Raw genomic sequence first — 20,332 nt, 5'->3', positions numbered from 1 at the left:
TGGCTGCAAGAGCAATGATCTCAACTAGATACTGCTGCTAAAATTACATCCTGGTTTTCCTGCCTTGGTCAGCCAGCCTGTTTAAAGTTGTCACTTAATTCCCTGCCAAAACTGCTGTCATCTCAGTAGAAACCCAGCTAAATTACCCTTTGCTTAATAATATAATTCTACACTTACATTTTGAAATGTGAGGAAAACCTGAGCCTTTAAGCAAACCAGACATCTCCTTATTGCCATAAAACAGCTCAGCACCCACGTTGACTTTTCCCCAGCCTCGACTCGTTTGGGTTTTGTTCTCCAGTAGAAGCCCATGAATGAACCCATACTGGGAACTTTGCATTGTTTGTAATTTCTCAGTGTGAAAACGCTGGTGAAGCACAGCAATATTTGCTGAACAGAACTTCTAGGATTGAACAGAGTGGGGAGGTGCTGGTTATAGGTTGGCATAAGGACTCTGGATGTGAAATTTTGGGGTTTGCTGTGATAATTGCAAGTCAGGCTCTGCTCAGGGGGTGATTCCTCTGTGACAGGGAAAGCTGGTCAAGGGCACTGAGCTGGAAAAGGCAGCACCTTGGGCTGATGGCTTTAGGGTTTTCCTTGTGGTCAGGAGCAAAGACGTGAAGGGAACACACAAAACTCTTTTTTTTTTTCCTGCCTGTAAAGGATGGTGACCGCTGGGGAGTGAGCAGCTCTGAGGGACCATGTCCCTGGACAGGGGTTAAGGGCAGAGGAGGGGGAAAAAAAGGTAGAATTTGATCTCTACTCACATTTATGGGACAAAAGGACATCAAAAGATTCTGCCCATCTCGTCGCTTCTTCTGTTGACAGTCTTCTGTAAGGAAAGGAAGGGGCAAGTTACGGACAACCCACGGCTGCTCACGCCCTCTGGAGCTGTTTGATGAGGACACCGAGGAAGGCTGGAATTATCCTCACCTGATTTTGGAGCTCTACAGAGTAGAACTGAGCCAAGTAACCCTGGGCTTCCTTTAGAATCAGTGAGGAGATACCAAGGGACCTGCAGGGACTCATCTCTGCTCATCTCACATCCCCAGGCGGGCAGGTAAGATAGGGCAGATGAATCGTGCCCAAAAAAGGGACCAATTTTTCCTCATTGACTCTAAGCAGAGGCCCAGGGAACAAGCTCAGATGCAGACATTTACATTGTAAAAGCCAAAAGTCAGGCGAAATGAAACTCAGCCCTGCAGAAGTGTTTGTTTCTCTCGCTTGGCTTTCAGGGGAAGGACAGATCTTAGCTCAGGTGCAAGCAGAGACTCGAGATCAGATGAATCCCATCCCACACCTCTCAAATCAGGACTCTGGAGGGTTTGAAGCATCTCCCTCAAGCATTGTGCAAACCATCACCCGAATTTTGGCAGTGTTAAATACCAGGCTGAGCTGAAGATGATCTGAACTTTCTGGTCACCACTTACACCAAGCCAACTGCTCAGGCTTCGATTTGTGATGACAGAGGTGTAAATTACATCCCCAGCTAGGTGCAGACATGTCCCACACGCAGCAGTGGGGACTGTGAGCATGTCCTGTCCCACGGCAGAGCTGGTGTCAGAGATCCAGGTATTTCCTGAGGCTGCTCCTGCTGGCTCAGTGCCGCTTTGTTTTCCTCGTGGAAGCGGCCACAGCTCGTACAAATTACAACAAAATGAAGACAATACCGGAGGGAAGGGTGCTGGGTGGGGAGGGGAAGGGCAGGAGTGAGGTTGGGGTGGGATGCTGCAGCTATACTCACTTCAAAGCCCGGTTGGGCTTGTCCGGAAGAATAGCTGTGAAATCATTATATGAGTCTGATTTGTGAGACAGGCAGCCCAGGCGAGTCCTCATCCCTCTGTTCCTGTGGTCAAGGTGGGGAAGCAGGGGTGTTAGCAGGGGAAAACCAAAGAAGAGGATGATTATAAGTCTAGCCAGCTTGGCAAAAGAAAAAGAACAAACCCAAAACAAAACAAAACAAAACAAAACAAAACAAAACAAAACCTCAGTGGCTCTGTTGCAGATCTGTGTCCTTGGTTCCCTCCTGAGTGAGAGGGACCCTGAGACATCTCCAGGCAGGTGTTAAGGGTGAGCACAGCAGCAGAGCAGCTGAAGGCTCACTCACACCAAGCATTCAGCTGCCTTGGCTGGCAGAAAGGCTTTGAAAGGCTGCTGTGCTTTGGGATGGTTCCTTGGAAAGTCCTGCTCTGCTCGGGTGTGGGAGGAGAGCAATGGGCAGCAGCACAAGAAATCAGTCCAGCAGCACCAGAAACACAAATACCAGAGGTGGAGGGCAGGAGAGGGCTGGAGGAAGGAGAGGGGTAGTAAGGCACCTGCAAGGTGAGGCTGTGCTGCAGCACCGTGAGTTCCCGGCCAGGATCGATCCCAAGCGGCCTCTTTAGACTCAGGATTACATAAGCAGGATCAAACTGCCTGTTTCCTGACACGCTTACCCAGGCAGAAAATGGCTTTATTGCTTTTTTTCCTCTAAATTTCAGCCCAGCCCCAGAGCCTTCTGTCCTGTGCCAGCCCCTGGTGTCCTTGGCCAGCCCCTTCCCGGGACAGCAGCCGCAGCATCCTCCATTACATAAGCCGGGATGGGCAGGGACACCGAGGCACGGGGGAATGGAACACACACATGCATTGCACGGGACTGGCACCACCCTCTCCCCAAAAACATCCAGGGGCTGCTTCATGCCTTTGCACAGGCTCTGTGATCTGCCTCTCCAGCCCTGGGCAATCTCCTCTCTGAGATTCCCTGGATGTCCAACTGGGCCATTCTCTCCTCCAGACCATGGGAGGAGCATTTAGCGACCCACTCTCCACTTCTCAGCTGCTGGACCTACTTTGGAGCTGCTGAAAGCCCTTCTCCAAGCCCTGCTGCCAAACAGATGCCGAGGACTTTCTGTGGCTGCAGAAGTACAGCATTTTTTCCCCCCTTCCATCTGTAATTCTTGCAGAACACTTCAGCACCAGCGCCTGAGCCAATCTGTAGAGCGCCTGTTTCCCCCTTCTCCTCCCGCCCTTCGGAGAGCTTCTATTATTGCACATTTTAATGTAATCTTAAAGCAAATTAAATGTTAATTAAATGCACCGAGTGTCTCCCTGGTGCAGCAGAGGCAGCTCGCAGCATTTACCAGGCACAAAAGCCAGGAACTCCTCAGTCACAGGAATTGTTGCACAGCCTCCAACTACGGCCCCACAGCCGTGGGCCTGGGATGCTCCACAAGCTCCAGGTGGGAGCACAGGGAGTGTCACATTCCCAGATGTGCTCCAGGGGACACCAAGGCCGCTACAGGATCCTGCTGGTACCTGTCCAGATGCCTCCTACCCCCCACCTTTCTGCTCCCTGCTCTGGCAGCGCTGCTCAGGTTCCCCCGTGACGCCTGAGATCCAGGGAGGGCAGCAGGGAATGAGAGCGGGTGGGGGGCAGAGCAGGGAGCTGCTCCTCCTGGAACACATTTCTCTCAGCCAGGACTTCCAAGACAGGACACAGGACAGAGAGAGGGGGGGAAAAGAAATTTTGCAGGAGGTGGAGAGGCAAGGGGAGGGCAGGAAGGAAGAGGGGACCCTGCAGTGAGCAGAAGGGCTTGCTGGACGAGGTAGACAGTGACAGGATGGGCAGGGGTGAGGGATGCACTGTGTCTTTCCAGTTACCTCCGTGGGATCAGTAAGGCAGCCATTCAGGCATCCAGCTATGGTTAACCCTTTAACTGGCTGGCTTGGACCGCAGTCGGGGCTGGCTTGCAGGAGGCAGGAGCGCAGGAAGAAGGGATTTACTGTTTCATGTCCTGGCACTTAAAAATGCACCAAAGAATCCTCTTTGCCAAAGCCAAGAAGGGCCAGTTGTCCTCAACCCATTTGATCCTTGCCTCGTAGCGTGGAAAGTCAATTGTTCAGTGGAAGACGTTGAGAGTTGAGGGGTGGTCACAGAGGAGAGACAGCATTTCCTTCCAAGACCAGGACTGCAGGTAAAGTCCAACTTCAGGTCTAAAGCGGTTCGAGTTTGGTGTCCCAGCTCACCAGGGAGCAGCAGGAGTTGGAATTATCCCACTCATCCTTCAACACATCCAGAGGTCTCTCCTCAGGGGGCAGAGCTCCGGGCTGAGCTCGCTAAGAAGACCAAACTACCTCTTGTGCCTGTCCCTCCGGGTCATGGCTGATGTGACTGGCCAGGCATCATGGAAAAGCTGGCACTGCAAACAGAACAACAGGAGGACTTCACGCATCTGCAGGCACCGCTCCTCTCACCTGCACAGGCTCAAGCACCCACACAAAAATAACTCCAAGCAAGCAAGGCCTCGTTTGGGGTGGTGGGAGCTGTGGGGAGGCACCGAGGAGATGCACAGGATGAAAAAGGGGAGGGAAGGAGGGAAGGAGGGAAGGAAGGAGGGAAGGAGATTGGAGATGGCAGGGTCCTCGTGAGCCTTGCCAGGGAGCAGCTGGTTGACAACTCTCACAGCAACAGAGAGTGAAGGTGAGATCCACCAGGCAGGAGAGCCAGGGGACAGAGAACAGGGCTCTACAACGAGCAGAGGTTTCTGATTTGCCAAGCTCCAGGTACCCTCCATGTCATGTTGTCACTGGGAACAACCCAGGAGGAGCCCAAGGAGCTGATGAGAGCTGAGAGGGCGTGCAAGGAGTCAGGACCCTGCTCTGCTGGGGCTGGGGAGACCCCCGAGCTTGGGCTGCCCAACGCAACATCCCTCTTAAAACCTGATTACATTAAAAACGCACAAAGCCTCTTCCCCACTAAATTAATGGAAGCGGGATTGCGCCGCACTGCCAGTGAGTGCATTTCCTTAATCCTCACCCCGACGGGCTGCTTCGCTGTGCTCTGACTGAAATCAATCCCTGTAATTCCTTAAGCCCCTTTAAATTTCCTCATTAACAGCCTCACCCGCATGTGGGGCCGCAGCACATGACTTCCTAGAGTCCAGCAGCTCCTGCTTCTCCTTCCCACCGCTGCTCCGAGCTGGAAGCGGAGCCATCTGCCCTCTCCCCTGCAGTCTCCTCCAGCAGCCTGAATTTTGGGGTGCTGTTATGAAAGAGCCTTCTGCTCGCCCCCACTCCCACCCACTCAGCCCCCACAGCAACCACCTGCTCCTCTGAGCAGCACCCAACTTCCCTGAGATCCCAAAGTCTGTCCGACTCCAGGGGTGCTGGGACCAGCCATCCCACGGCTGCCATAGCCACGGATGTTCCCTCTGTTTGCAAATAAATCCAGGCAGCCGTGACATTAAAATGTGATCTGTGGTGGTTGGTAAATTGCAATGAAGGTCTGGGAGAGGGGTTTTGCCTCCTCTGCTCCGTCCTTCTTCGTCCTGCCTCCCCCTCCTGTGGAAGGAACCCTCTCAAGGAGAATTACCAGCCTCGTCATGGATGTGTTTTGGGGGTTTCTCCTTGAGAGACAGCAAAGGAGGGGTGTGATTAGGACGTTCAGGTTATCAAAGCACCTGACCAAAGATAAAGAAGCCATCCCAATACCAGAGAAAAACAGCAGCACAAAGGTTAAAAACCAAGCGAACAAATAAACGGAACAGCAAACCGTGAGATCTCTCAGGGGCTTCACGAGATTAAAACCATCCATTCACACGCAGAGAAAGCCGAGCACAGAGGCACTGCAGACAGACAGACACCGAGAAAAAGATACTCACTGCCTTTGACCCGTCCTCTCTGCCGGTGTTTCTGTGCCGACAGCGCGGTCAGAGAGGCTCTGGGGAGAGAGCAGAGCGGGCTCCTTCAGAGACAGCCCCCTGCTCGGGGTGACAGTCACACCTCGGCTCCCCTCCCCTCCCCAGCTCTCCCCGGGCAGCGGCAGCAGCAGCAGCAGCAGCTCAGAGCCTCTCTGGCATCAGCCCCAGCCTGGCTGCGCAGCCGGCTCCGAGCGCTCAGCGCCGGCTCTGCTCAGGAGCCCAGCGCATCCCAGCGCATCCCAGCGCATCCCAGCGCATCCCAGCGCATCCCAGCGCATCCCAGAGCATCCCAGCGCATCCCAGCGCATCCCAGCGCATCCCAGCGCATCCCAGCGCATCCCAGCGCATCCCAGAGCATGCCAGCTCATCCCAGCGCATCCCAGCGCATCCCAGCGCATCCCAGCGCATCCCAGCTCATCCCAGCGCATCCCAGCGCATCCCAGCTCATCCCAGAGCATCCCAGCGCATCCCAGCGCATCCCAGAGCATCCCAGCGCATCCCAGCTCATCCCAGCTCATCCCAGCGCATCCCAGCACATCCCAGCGCATCCCAGCGCATCCCAGCGCATCCCAGTGCATCCCAGAGCATCCCAGCGCATCCCAGCGCATCCCAGCTCATCCCAGAGCATCCCAGCGCATCCCAGCGCATCCCAACTCATCCCAGCTCATCCCAGCTCATCCCAGCGCATCCCAGCGCATCCCAGAGCATCCCAGAGCATCCCCGCCTCACCCACCTGGCAGCAGAAGCCCAGCTTCTCCCCCCGAGGGCACGGGGGACCGCGGCGCACGGGCGGAGGATGCCAAAGGCTGCCGGGGAGCATCTGGGGGCGGGGAGGGGGGGATGCCTGCGAATAAAGCACCCGCCCGCCTCGCTCTCAGAGGCTCCCCGGAGCTTTGGGGAAGGTTGCTGCTCTCAGATCGTCTCCAGGGGTTGCCACAGACAGGAGGGATGGGAGAGTTTCATCAAAGAGCCCCGGTGTCAGCAGGGCCGAGGGAGGTTTTGGCACAAAGCAAAGGAGGATCTTATTGCTGGGCACGGCGAGAATCCAGCCAGCGGTGTGGCAGATCCCGTCTGGGGTTGTGCCTCCCTGCAAGCTGCCTCGGTGCCCTCAGCTCAATGTGTGGGCTCCAATCCCCCTTTTTTTCTCCTGCACCCACCTCCATGTTCCAGAGAGCATGTTTGGGATGCCCAGGGCACCAGGGTGACGGTAAAAACCTCACCCATGGCACCCACAGCCCCCCAGCACAGCCAGCAGTGACAACACAGGCACTGATGGGGGGTCACAAGCTCACTGAGAGCTCAAGCTGGGGGATCTCCATCGCTTTTTTTCATCCTGACAAAACTGATTGACTAAAACAAACAAACAAACAAAAAACCACAATTGTAATAATCAAAAAAGTCCTCTGCAGTTTAACAAGTCATTGCCTTTTCCCTGGAAACTTGTAGTCACCTTCCTCTCTGCTAAAACGCTGCTGGCCCTGGCATCCTGGTGCTATAAGCAGGAAACATGCCTGGAGATAGCACATTATCACCAGACACCATTCCTGGGGGGAGGCAGAGCCCTGCAAACCTCCTAGAAAAACACAGGGATTAGCAGCACTGCAGCAAAGACCCCGGCTCTCCAGCAGCTTGGACCCCCTCCTTCCCAGCCTGGCGTGGCATGGAAATGTTTGCCTTGTTCTCATCCTCCCCTGCCAAAGCCCAGGTCATCCTGGCTGGGATTAATCACATCTCCAGCTATCAGAAGACAAGCAGTGCAAAAATGCCGTGGCCAGCGAAATCTCCTCTAAACCACAGTCAAAGGTTGAGGTTCATCCTCTGTCACCACAGGCTGGTTTGTCCAAGTTAAATAACAGTCTGCTGCAGCCCTTGCCCCAAAACCCAAGCCAAATTTAACTTGTAACTTGTCATTTTTGGTTTAATGCATTACTTCCATGCCCCCAGGTTCCCTGTGGGCACTGCAGGGGGTCACAAGTGACAAGATTTTCGTAACAGTCCCAGGACATCCCTCAGCTCTCGCTCACACACGCCTTGTGGGCTGGAGGAGGTCACTAAAATGTTCAATCCACACAGCTCTGGACGATTCTGCTCCTTTATTCAGATCCTCTGGGACTTTACTGCAGTCCCAAACAGATCAAACTCTGGTCCACAAACACTGGATGGGACAAATCCCTGGATCATGGGAGCACTTCTCCCTCTGCTTTTACACCAGCTTTAGATATTGCCACCTCACAGCCAGTAGGAGACCCCCAATTCCTATTTTTCCAGTACCTCATTAGACCCTTTTGGTGAGTTCAGTGAGATCCTCCATAACACACAAATGGCTCTGGATGCCAACAATTTTTCCTTCTAGTTTCCTGGGGCAGGTGTGAGTTAATAGAGAACAAGAATAAGTGAACTGCTCTGACACAGGCACTACAGGCAATGTAATTAAATTGCAGATAAAGAGAATGACGGGGTTTTTGCAGGGTAATATTTTAGAAAGCTTCTGTGCAGTAGGTTTATAGCAAATTCCTTCTAAAACAGCCCTCCTGCTTCTGACCACTCTTCAGGTTTTATTTAAATGCTTTTAATAAAATAACTCATTTTGATATTAGGCTTGAATCTCATCCAAAAATTTAAATCTCTCCAAAAATGACTCTAAAGCAATTTCCTCCTAACGTGGCAGCAGCAAACACACAAGCAGTGGACACGTGCAGCGTTGGGAGAGTTGGCTGTCCCTGTGGAAGGGCAGAAGGGAATCTGCCAGCCTCTTCCCTACACATGAATTTCCCTCTCCTGGGTCCTTTTTTGTCTTCAATGCTTCCTTGCCTATTCCAGGTGTCTTGACCATCGATCATTACCATCGACCATCGATCATCGATCAGATGGTTTTTATCCAAAAAAAAATTCATCCAGATAAAAAAGCTCCACCAGCTCCTGTTGTTTTTACTTGGAGATTTTTCTTGTGTCTTTGGCAGCCTCTCTCCTGGCTGGTGCCATGCTCTGAGGGCCTCGCTCAAGCTTTCACAACCTGTTTGTCCAAGAGGATTTTCCCTCCTGCCAAGGAAAGCACTTCTTCACTTTGCTGTGGTGCTGAGCAGCTTCATCCCCAGCGGTGAAGTCACTCCCTGGTGTGTTTTCATCAGACCCTGCTTCCTCTTGAGAACCTTCCAGAGGATGCTCAGCAACCACAGGAAGGTGCCCCTGCCCACGGCAGGAGGTTGGAACTCGATGAGCTTTAAGGTTCTTTCCAATCCAAACCATTGTGGGATTTTGTGCAGGTCCTGCGGCTGCAAAATGCCAATCACAGGAGGCTGTGCTTCCCACAGGAGTCCTGGCTCTGGGAATTCAGGTGAGCTGCAAAGCCTGCCTTAGGCTCAGCCACAAACCTGCTGTAACCCAGGGGGGCTTTGGGCTTTTGCTGGGCTCCTGAAAGGAATAAAATGTCATTTTTGTCACTCAAAATTTATCCAGAATCCAGAGTGGCACCGATACGGGCCCAGCCCCAAGGGAATTCAGATTAGTAATTAATTAATCGCTCTCCAGAGATTGCTGTTCTCCACCACCACCGTTTGCAATTAAACCTGGAAGGAAATTACTTGTAACTCTGCTTACTGTGCCAGGCTGCCCTGCTGTCTTGTCTGAAAGCACACTTGGTCCAGCACAAGGTGACTGCCTTGGAAGGGAGGAATTATGATTGGTGTAGATCACTTGCTAAACTACAAAACAAACCACACACTTATCTTAGCTCTGCAAACTGAACCCCCTTCTAAAAAAAAATAAAATAAAAATCTCAAGTAGCATCAGGAAATACCCACAGATGAAGCTCAGAATGTTTTAAAGGAGTTGATTTATCTATTCATCTTAAACCTCAAATTGTTCTCCACATCAGGGCAGGAGATGGGAGACATCCATAGAGTCAAACTCCTCTTGAAAATGAAAGAATACGTCCAAAAATAAAAACATGACAGGAAATGAGATCTGCAGATGTGTCTGTGGCTCAGCTCAGGAGCACGGTGGCTGTTTAAATTGTCCCCTGTGTCAATGACAAAAGTGGCTCCTGGCCATGCCTGTGGCTCCTGGGCTCCGAGGCTGCTGCAGCAGAACAGATGCTCCCTGCTCCCTCCCGAATTCCTCCGGGCAGGTAGGACACAAAACCAACAGCACAAGCAGAGCAGGGAGCTCCAGGCTGAGAAGGGCAGGCGGGAATCAAAGGGAAGAATTTCCCTTTTAAAGCGCTTTATTGCAATTTCATAATTGTTCTCCGAGGAAACGCGCTGCCGGGCCCAGGAGCAGCTCGGTGGAAAGGAGCTGGGGAGGGAGGGAGGGAGGGATGGAGGGAGGATGCTGTGAGTGTGGAGCAGGGAGGCAGAAAGGATTGGAGCTGACACAGAGCTGCTCTGTGCAGCCTTGGAGCCCTCCCAGCTTTCAGCATCGCTGCTGCTGTCAATATGGCAGCGGCTGGGAGGCAGCTCTGAGCGTGGCTGGGAAGCTGGGACAGATCCACCCCGGCTTGGCAGAGCTCTGCTATGATCCCCTGCCACGGATTCCCCGTCCCTCGCAGGGTTTGATCGAGACCTGCTCAGCACAGGTCAGGGAGCGAGGCTTGCTGACAGACAGGGTTAATTTTCTGCTGGGAGATCAACCCTGCATTCTGTGAGCTGCCTCCTGCAAACGAGCTGTTTATTGAGTGTTAAAAACCAGCCCCAGACCTCGGGGTTGCGGCCCCAAAGCCATTTATGATGGACAAGGTCTGCTTCTGCTCTGCTCTTATCGCTGTTATCCCAAAGATGGGGCCTGCAGGGCACCCAGGTCCCCCAGTAAGGATTTCCTGGGACCATTTACTGCTCAGGGATGCACAAGCGTGCCACGGGGAGATCACAGCAAAACACCTGAGCAGGTCCTCAGCTTTAAACACTCAGTGGGTATTTGTAGGGTGGAATACAAACCGAGCTAACCACAAGGGTGAGCTGGGATTTCCTCTTTCATCTACCTCTGGAGGCTGCTGCCGTAGCCTGAGCTAAAATATAAATGAGGTGAGATGAGCTCTCATCCTCTTCCTCCAGCAGACGGTGTTTCTTTCATGAAAATGTCTTCTCCTCGGGAGAGGGCTGCCAGCAGTGTCCGTGTCCTGCCAGGCTGGAGAGGGATGTTCCCTGAGCTCTGCCAAAGCCCAGCTGGGCAATGTCCCCAATGTTCCCTGGTGGAAGTGGCGCAGGGAGACAGGCCAGGCTTGTCCCAGCGCTGCTCTGGGGGCTGCAGGGACGAGAGAAGGGCAGCAGAGCAGGACAGAGGAAGCTCAGCCTGTTCACTGTAACCCATGGGCTCCCCAGATGGGGGAATTGGACAGCAATCCGCTGGGATGGGGCAGAGCCATGGGATCAGCCACAAGAAGGGAAGGTGCCAGCACAACGGGCCCCTTGTAGTTGTCGGCTGTGCCAAATAACGCGTTCATTTCCATCACCCATGGCAGAGCAAGGAGCTGACCCTCACCGCGGTGGGGGTGTTACAGCAGCCCCACAGTCACGGCAGGGGGGACAGTGAAACCCCCAGTTTAGCTGGTTCTTCCCCCAGAGAGTGCACATGCCTCTGCCATCTGCAAGTTTTCGCTCCAGCCTCGGCTCAGCGCAGCTCTCTCGCCCCCAACGCGGTCTCTTTTCGCTCCAATTAGTCTCGTTTTTAACCACCTCAGCCCCAATGCTCACTCACAATGTCACAGACACCCAAATAGTCAAAGCAAACACAATCCACCATTTTAAAGCCACAACAGCAAAGCGGGGTGGGGGGGAAGATGCCAAGATGGTGAAGATCTCAGAGGTGCAGGCACAAGCACAGGCTGATGTTTTCTCTCAGCATCAAAGGCCCGGCGCTAATCCCATTGCAACGGAGATCACCCCAGAACCCAGTCAGGGCTGGGCTGAGCCTAAGAAACGCTGCTCCTTCCCCGCCTGCTAATTAATCTCAAGCCGTGCCTGTGTCCCTTTGACCATTCACAGGATGCCACGGGAAGATTTAAGGCACGGGGAGCAGCACTGCAGTGGCATTAATAGGGGTGGCAGCAGCAGCCTTCCCCTCCCGCTTCGCCTGCAGAGTCCTCCTTCCCCGCAGGAAACTGGGGCAGGAGCAAGTCAAAAATCCCTCCTCCACCAGGGATGCAGCCAAGGGAAGGACCATGGGGCCTTTCATCACCCTCCAAGGCCCTCCTGGCTCTTACCTGTGCTGCAGCCAGGTGGCTTTTGGTGCTGGATGGACATGGCTGGTTGGGGAGCTGCGGGGTCCCGGTGCATCCCCGGTTATCTCAAGAGCAGCAGCACCGTGCCACCGGCTCCCCAACCCTGCATCTCTCGTGCAAAGAGCAGGAGCTGGTGCAAGGAAGGAAGGAAGGAAGGAAGGAAGGAAGGAGGGGGGTTAGGAAAGAGAGGGAAGGGGGAGAAGGGAGAGCTCTGGCAGATGCACACACACACACACAGAGCAGACAGAGGCTTGCAGAGGATGGCACTGCCTGACTTGCTCTCGTTAATTGCCGCGGGCTGGCTGCTGCCAGGACTCGCCAGCACCCGCTGCTGACCGCGGGCACAGAGGGGAAAGGGACAGCAGAGAGAATCTCTTCCATTTAGGGCCTCATGTGCCATGGCAGCGAGGAAAGGACTGCCTGGTCTTTGTTTGCTGGTGCCTGGCTGGGGTAGCTGTGCTAGAGGGCAGGAAGGGATTGCAGCGATAGTTCAGCTTTTCGTGGTGACTCCTCTCTTCCTTTGAACATAACAAAATCCCCGAGCCCGGTGCTCCCCAGGGACACCGAGGGATGGCTCGGGACTGGCCTGAGCCAGGGCTGCACGTCCCCAGAGCACCAGCACTGCGTAAAGCTCAGCCTCCCCCTCTCATCCCCATTATCTGGGTCGTGCTGATACAGATCCGAAGGGCTGGCAGGGCTGTTTGAGGGGGTGGAAAGACACTCCAGCCATCACACCTCCCCTTCGGATGCTGTCAGGCAGAGCCGCCTGCAGTCCCTGACACTGCTGATCTGCTGCAGTGACAGACCCAAAACGGTGGGAACCAGAGATCCAGCCAGAATCCTTCCCAAAGGGGCACCAACTCCTCACTCCACAGATTTTATTTCCCTAAAACATCGTATGCTTAGAAGTGTGTGATCCTCTGGAAGGAAGTGAGAGCTTTGAACCTCATGCCTTTTCTGAAAGCTCACAGATCTCTTCCCCTCCTCTGCTCCGGTGCTTTCCCACTCAGAGGGTCTGGGTCTCGCCTGGGGGAGCTCAGTTTGGTCAGAAGGATTAAAATGAAAGTCAAGTCTGATGCTTGAGGTATTCTACCCTCCCCAAAACCTTCAGTCACCTATTTTACTCCAAGGTTTTCCGCTGGTGTTTGCAGACACATGGGTCTCTAGCCACAGGGCTGCTGTTAGTAGAAATCAATGGGTGATGCATGGAATTACAAGTGCAGAATTTCCAAGTCAATACCCTCCCCAGCAGTTAACCTGGGAGCACACCAGGCCCCATCCCCATCTCTGGGTGCCTGTGTGCAGTCACACACCTTCAAGACTCACCTAAAATGATGAACATTCCCACAGCAGAGGATAGGATCGGTCCTACCGAGCCAAAATCCAGTACCCTGCCTGCCTGCCCGCTCCACTGGCCTCAGGGATGTTGGCACCCAGCTCCAGGAAACCTCCCCCTCACAGGTCACCCCTGCCAGGAGCTGTCAGAACGTATTTCAAGTCCCAGCATTCCATCAGCCCCGCAGAAGGAAAGGTCTCGCTGTGGATCTGTAGCTATGGATGGATTCTCTGCCTGGAGCAGCACATCCAAAGCCCAAGGGATGATCACTTCAGAGCCCAGGTATCCCATCCTCATTCCCATCACAAGAGGAGTGGGAAGCTGAAGTTTGATGCCATGTCAAGATCATGATTGTTTCTCCATCCCAGAGAGATCCCAGTGGCGCTGGGGAGCTGGATCCCTTTAGGATGCTAAAATCAGAAGCAACATCACTACAAAGCGGGGGTGTGGGCATCTCTCTTGCAGCTCTCTGCATCTGTATTACTTAAATCACTAATAAAGCTGCCAGGAGTCTCTGAGGATGAACAGCTTTCCTACCCCCCAGGGCTGGGAGATTTCCAAGTGACATCCATTCTCTGTAGGGCTGTTTTTAATGCAGATACACTGCAGAGCCATCGGGGAGGGTGGGGAAGAACCATCTTTGGGGAAAGTAATCCCCACATCTGTGTCTTGTGGGGAGCGAGGAGCTCTCTGCTCTGTGCCCCAAGCCAAACTTCCAGTCTCCAGGAGGACAGACCCTCTGGCAGCCTTGTAGCCTGGGATCTGACTCTCCCAGGGGGGAAAAAATAAAAGGGCAATTGGATGATTTGCAGTGTGGTGTCCTGGACTTGCAAGGGGACATTGTCAGTGCCACTCTCTGTCACCACTGTGAAGGTGCCCCCCAGCTTTATAGGGGCAGGGACAGCCTCTCCCTGGGTGACCCAGGATTTCCAGCTGCGTTTGAAAAAGCAGGTTTGTTTTGTATTGCATGCAAAAAGCCTAAACTTAGCGAGAGAGATGTTAATTTGTGAGGGGAAAATAGGCCATATTTATGTAACTGTGAAAAGCTGCAGCGAAGGCTACAGATCCAATGGGAGAGGAGCGTCTGCTCCCGGCTCAGAGCTTTGTGAGAGCTCCAGCAACTGCATATTCATCGCCCCACACCCCAAAGAACCAGCTTTGAGGCTTTCCAGGCTAAGAATAGAGGTCTTGTTGTGTTTGCTGCTCCACGGACCGGGTTTTGTCCGGGGTTAGAGGCACCGGGGTGTGTGGAGCTGCAAATGGCAGCATCTCCTCCGGGCCCAGCAGGGATGGAGAGCGTGGAATAAAGGGTGAATTCATTCCCAGCCACACAGGATGGCATTAGTGCTGGCCCTCTGCTCACAGAGACGTCCCCCGTGGTGGATGGGGCACCCGCAAAACACGACTCCCTTGTGCACAAACAAAACCCAAGCGTTTTTCCAAGCGGGGCGGCTGGGACAGTGCCACGACTGAAATTAGCAGCTCGTCCTGGCTGTGAAGCCTGATGGCTTGGATCCACCTCGGGAAGGCTGGTCCCTGCAGGGGCAGACAGCTCCCCGCAGGCCTGTGACATTTCTTTCCCCTTCCACTCACATTCTCTGCCCTACTTAAACCAGGTTGGGAATCCAGCAATCGCCAGCCTTGGGAATGGAAACCCCGGAGGCAGCCGCTCCAGGGATTTTCAGACAGCCCTGCACTTCAGAGGTGTTTCAGCTCCAGAAATCATCATGTGGCAGTGCTGGCTCTGCTGGGAAACATCACGACACTGCTCCTTGTTTGGCGTTGGATTTGTCACCCTGGGACTCTGGGAGAGCCCTTTAAAGGCTGAACTGGGCTCGCAAATGGCAGCAAAGTCATTCCTGTGGGGAAACCAAGAGAAAAAGGATTTGTGGAAGCTTCTCTGGCCTCTGGCTCCGCTGTTCCCTGAGCCTGGGGGACATATTCCTGGACATTGATCCTAAAGCAGCAAGGAATGATACTTCCAGGCAGGATGGTGACCCTGGGCTTTGAGTACCTGTAGCCAAAGGCTGCACTGAACACAGGCACTGACAGAATGACTCCTGTCCACCTGAAGTCCAGCCTGGGAAGTGAGGGAGGCCACCACGTCACAGACAGAAGGCTATGACTGATATGAGGTGTTGTTTTCAAATAAATGGGGACAGAAATTGGTTTTTTTGAAACATGCAAGGAAATGCTCTGCAAAACATGAATCCCCTGAGAGAAAGCACAGTCTCTGGAGAAGGTCTTTCTTGCTAAAACATCACATAATAGAGAAGTCTCTCGGGAAATGACTCCTGAGATAACCTGTCTCCTAAAATAAATGCCCCTGGGAGCAACAGTCTCGGCAAAACATTTCTGGGGGAGGAAAAAAAAAAAGCATTCTAAAGCCTGCTATTGATTCTGTATTTACCCTCCCTGCAGCAGCAGCAGCACAGAGAGCTCAGAGGTGAGCCATCATCTTCCAGTGCTCCTTCCTAATCAGAACTGAGAAGGATCCAGCAGCGATCCTGCTGCTCCCTCATTTCCTCCCCGATCACTCAAACCGACCCACTGCGAGCAGCAGCTCGGCAAAAACGTGTCCTGGAGTCGTCTGCCGGCTTTGTGGAGCACGACAACGGGGCCATCCCATCTGCTGCTGTTTGTTTAGCCCCTGCACTGCTAAACGAACATGTGGGAACGCTGCTGAGCCTCTGCTCAAAGAGCAGGGATATGTGTGTGTCTCTCTGCCCCCTGCAGAAGTCCCCAGCAGCATTTGGCAAAGAAGGAGAGGCCAAGAACCAAGTGATGCCTGTCCCCTGTCCAGCCTGCTGTAATTAGCGGCTCTCGTGACGCTGGACACCATCCAGACACTTGGCCAAACGCAGTCCAGACACTCTGACCCTGAGAATTGGCTCCCATGCCTGGAAAACCACATGCCAGCTCCGACTAAGCACCTGCAGGTTAATTTATCTTTCACATTTCCATCAGCGCAGCCCAGAAAAACCCAGAGCCACGCTGGCAGGCAGCAGAATTTCCTTTATAAATAGCCATGAGTTGGGAAAGGTCTGAAAACTCTCCAGGAAATACTCATGGAGGCAGAAAACAGCGACTGAGCATTGTTGAGGATCTGCTGCAGGGAGCATTGGAGACCAACCCTTCTGCTCCTGGCAATGCTACAGAGCCAAGAAAGATTCTTTGGATGTCTTTAAGAGAGGAAGGCAGAAGCATTCTAAAGCCTGGTCTAGCAGCTTGTTAAAAATTACCTGTCCTTGCTGTGGTTTAAAGCCATAAATCTGTATTTATTGCCCACATTCTGCATATCCTGCAATCCCCTTATACATGACCAAATACGTGCAAACAAGGTGAGCCCCAGAGAAGGGGTTACATTTCAGGATGTTCTGTCACCTGCCTTTAGCAGCAGGCAAATGAGATGGTCCTGAGAGCCCACAGCTGTGTGGACAAGAGGAGTTGGTCCAGATCCATTCTGAGCTTAGACTGACTGCAAAGACAGTGTGGATGCAATTCCCAGGAGTCCTGTGGATTTCAGACAGCACCCACAGAATAAAACAAGGTACTGTGTGAATAACATCTCCTAAAAATCCACTATTGGGGACATGGTCATCCTCTAGAACTGTAGGGTCAAAATTAAGAGAAATAGGCAATGAGATGGAGACAAAGAATATAACAGACTTCCACAACTACCTGAGTATGAGCATCTCTCTCTGTCTTGGAAAACATGGACACCTGCTGAAGAATCTGGAGTGGTCACAGAGTGGCCACAGCACGCTGGCATAGCAGCTCACCTCTGCATGGCCCAGGGCAGCACCCAAAAGAGAACCCCATTCATTCACACACATCAGCCCCTGCCTTCCCTGCTGGCAGGAGGAAGCAGATTTTGTGTGTCAGACAGGCCCATTCAGCACCCAGCTCAGGAGGCAGCAGTGAACAGCTCTGCTCTGGCCCAGCACAGACCAGGATGAGGGCAGCAAGCAGGGTCTCCTCAGGAGCCCCAAAATTGGGTATTCTGGGTGAGAACAGCAGCAGGAGGCAGCAGTGTGTGCTTTGCTGTCTGCAGGACAGTTTACACCCAGCGTGGTGTTTGCCTTTGCACAATGGGCCCAGCTTGTTGACTCATGTTCAGCTTGTGACCCAGCGTCAGCAGCAGCAGCTTCTGCTGGCACAACAGCCGCTGTCTGCTGCTGACTGCAGGGCTGCTGCCTCCAAATCCAGCATCTCACACTCACTGCCTGCTTTTCCCAGCTTTTCCATGACCATTTCTCAATTTATCAAGGCTTGAAACCTCTCCCACTAGCCTACAAAGTTGTACTAGTTTGTCCACAAATACACAAATTTTCTATATGTTTCTATATTTTCACCATCCCAGACTGAATTAAATGACCTGGAAATACCCATTTAATTTACCTTATAGCAGCCTTCCAGTACCTAAAAGGGGCTTATGAGAAAGCAGGAGAGGGACTTTACACACCAGCATGTAGTGACAGAACAAGGGAAAATGGCTTTAAGATGAAGAAATATAGATATTAAGAAGAATAAGATAGTTTTAGATTAGATATTAAGAAGAAATCCTTCCCAGGGAGGACGGTGAAGGTTGCCCCATCCCTGGAAGTGTTCAAGGCCAGGCTGGATGGGGCCTGTAGAACCTGTTCTAATGGAAGGTGTCCCTGCCTTCCAAGGACCTCTGTCCCAAGAGGGGTTGGAATGAGATGATCTTTAATTCCAAACCATTCCACAATTCCATGATCATCCAACCATTTTGCACCCAGTTTCATCCTGAATCTGGCACAGTATGACCATGCCCAAAAGAGTTGGTATCTGTCACATAATGTCTCTCCCCTAGCAATGAGAACTTTTAATCTTGTCAGAGGATGACATTACTCTGGTTTCAGATGACACTTCCCCAAATAACCACATGGTTTTACCTGTCCAGCCCATTCCAGACACGTTCATTTTTTCCAGGTTTTTTCCTGTAAGTGAAAATTAAACTGATCTGTAATTACCCAGGTTCCCTTTCTTCCTATTAGAGACAGTGAGTTTTACAGCAGTCAGGTTCTTCACCTATGCACCCAAATTTATCAGAAAACACCACAAATTAGTCTGAAATCACTTCAAAGCTCTTTATTGAAATTCCTGCCACCCAAGCAGCTTGAGACTGCCTGATTTCCCAAGAGCCCTCTTGAATGTAATTTTCCCCCCTCTATTCTAGGCAAAGCCCTCACTATTTGTCATTATCACCAGCAGTGCTACTCAGCACTTCTTTCTCTTGAACTTTCTAACAATGACAACTATGAAAAATAACCATTTTGGCCTTCCTGACATTTTTTGATAGGTCTTTCTGTCCCCATGATTATCCCACATGGACATTAGCAGCCTGAGGAGGACCAAGGGAAATGCTGACCTCGTTTGTTGTGATTACCAGGACCACTGAAAAGAAGGGTTGTCACAGTTAGAATGAGTATTTCTCACATTAATGGATCGTGATGAAGCAAAACGGATTTTTCCTGCAGGTTTAGAGAATAAACCAAGCCCAGGGTTACAAAGGGAGAAGTGTTTTTATTCACTGAGTAGCAGCACCTTAGGTCAGTGTCACAAAAAGCTTATTCCCAACAGTCCAACACTCCATCTATCATGAAATGTTATATAGCAAATTTATCACTCCAGCCCCAGGGAGGGAGAAAATCCCCCAAAAAAACCTTCAGCAGTTCAAAAGCAAAGCCCAGTGAAATGCAAGAGTTGCCAAAGAGGCCATAATTCAAATTCAGCTCAATTAGAAACATGCCAGTGTTTTTACAGCATTAGGTTCAAGCCCTGATTGCCGAGACCAAAGTGGTGCTCACCCCCCTGAGCACCTTAATCCTGTTTTATGATGGACACAGCCTCCAGCAGAATTCTCATCCTCGATTTTCCCTATCCTCCTGGTATACTTAATAAATAAATGAGCACCATACATCCATTTCTACGTTAAATGACATTTCCTGATTATGGATTTGTTAAAATGCCTACAGTTTTCTATAACTGCACATTATATGATGCCTTTTCTTCACTAGAGGATGCATAGTATCACATAATTTATATATCTACACACAATTTGTACCTCCAGCTTTTAGTTCCCACTACTGTGAAAGGCTAAGGAATAAAGCAGCAACCTCTTTTATGATTTCAAAAGGAACAGTAGCCCCCAGGAATGCACACAAAAATCTTCTGTGTCACTGGCTATTTAAAGAACAGCTTCAGTATTTCCTACTGTTGCATAATAGATTCTGATTATTTTGACACTTTTCAGTATTTTTAAATCTTTTTAAGCAGGAGCCATGGGGAGGCAGCACGAATTAGCTGCACCTTATTTTATTTCTGTCAGCTAATTTCTGTATCCTCCAAAGCTCAGTTTTTTGGTCCTGTTCCTCACCAGAACTGCAGCAGCTGTTTTAGGAGGCCATGCAGTGTTCTGGGTCCAAAATCTGGTCCTGGTTGAAATAATGAAGGGCTGCTCATCAGGCACCCCTCAGATGCTTTGATGGGTGCTGCCAAGGAAGCAGCAAGGAGCAGAAAAAAAAGGATGGAAATGACCTTGATGTGAATTTAAAATGTCTGCAGGCTCCCAACTTCTACAGGAGGTTTTTCAGGTAGCATTAACAAAATGATAAACTCACAGAAATTGCCTTTTAGAAAGCATCATTCCAGCTGAACATTCCTGACTACAAAGTACCTCTCTGCACATTAATTCAGTCAGCACAGTGATTTAACTGGTGAGTCTACATTTAATAGGTGTTTATATTCATTAATATTTATCTCATCTTCCACAAATGAAATTAGTAACAGCATGCCAGAGATTTTCTCCACATGGCTCCTGCAAATGCATTAAACCCAGCTATCTCCAGAGGCAACTATGGGCAGAGCTTGGCCCTGTGTGTTTCTGTGGCAGCTGTGCTAAAATTATGTTCCTCTCATTAAAAGAATCCTTTTTTGCTGGATCTGGCTTTAGTTATACAATATTAACAGTGAAAATAGGAGCTGGGAATTCATGGCTTTATATGCTTTCAGTTTAAATTCTATTTAGAGAATTCTCTGGATTTTTACATCTTAAACATCCAAATCAAGCTCTCACCT

At 51.5% G+C, this 20,332-nt stretch overlaps 1 protein-coding gene across 3 annotated transcripts in view; it reads right to left on the bottom strand.

The window, feature by feature from the left end:
- Positions 1 to 13,370, bottom strand: part of RGS8 (regulator of G protein signaling 8) — a 28,666-nt gene extending 15,296 nt beyond the window's left edge. The window contains exons 1-5 of one of the 3 annotated variants that reach the window (XM_005528688.3): positions 13,219 to 13,370; positions 5,640 to 5,698; positions 3,640 to 4,178; positions 1,745 to 1,846; positions 768 to 832 (exon numbers count right to left, since the gene is read on the bottom strand). In XM_005528688.3, the coding sequence (XP_005528745.1) occupies positions 768 to 832; positions 1,745 to 1,846; positions 3,640 to 3,665 (193 nt within the window). In that variant the 5' untranslated portion in view covers positions 3,666 to 4,178; positions 5,640 to 5,698; positions 13,219 to 13,370. Of the gene's footprint in view, positions 1 to 767; positions 833 to 1,744; positions 1,847 to 3,639; positions 4,179 to 4,882; positions 5,016 to 5,639; positions 5,699 to 6,411; positions 6,777 to 13,218 lie in introns of those variants that run through there. The other 2 variants (XM_088060710.1, XM_088060709.1) reach the window with 2 other exon arrangements.
- Positions 13,371 to 20,332: the final 6,962 nt, after the last annotated feature.

This window comes from Pseudopodoces humilis, chromosome 10 (genome assembly GCF_049639895.1).
Source record: "Pseudopodoces humilis isolate 2021_Gansu_Grassland_sample_001 chromosome 10, ASM4963989v1, whole genome shotgun sequence".
Classification (NCBI taxonomy): Eukaryota; Metazoa; Chordata; class Aves; order Passeriformes; family Paridae; genus Pseudopodoces; species Pseudopodoces humilis.
Note: the sequence above shows the minus strand (reverse complement) of the source record. Positions and strands in the feature narration are given on the sequence as shown.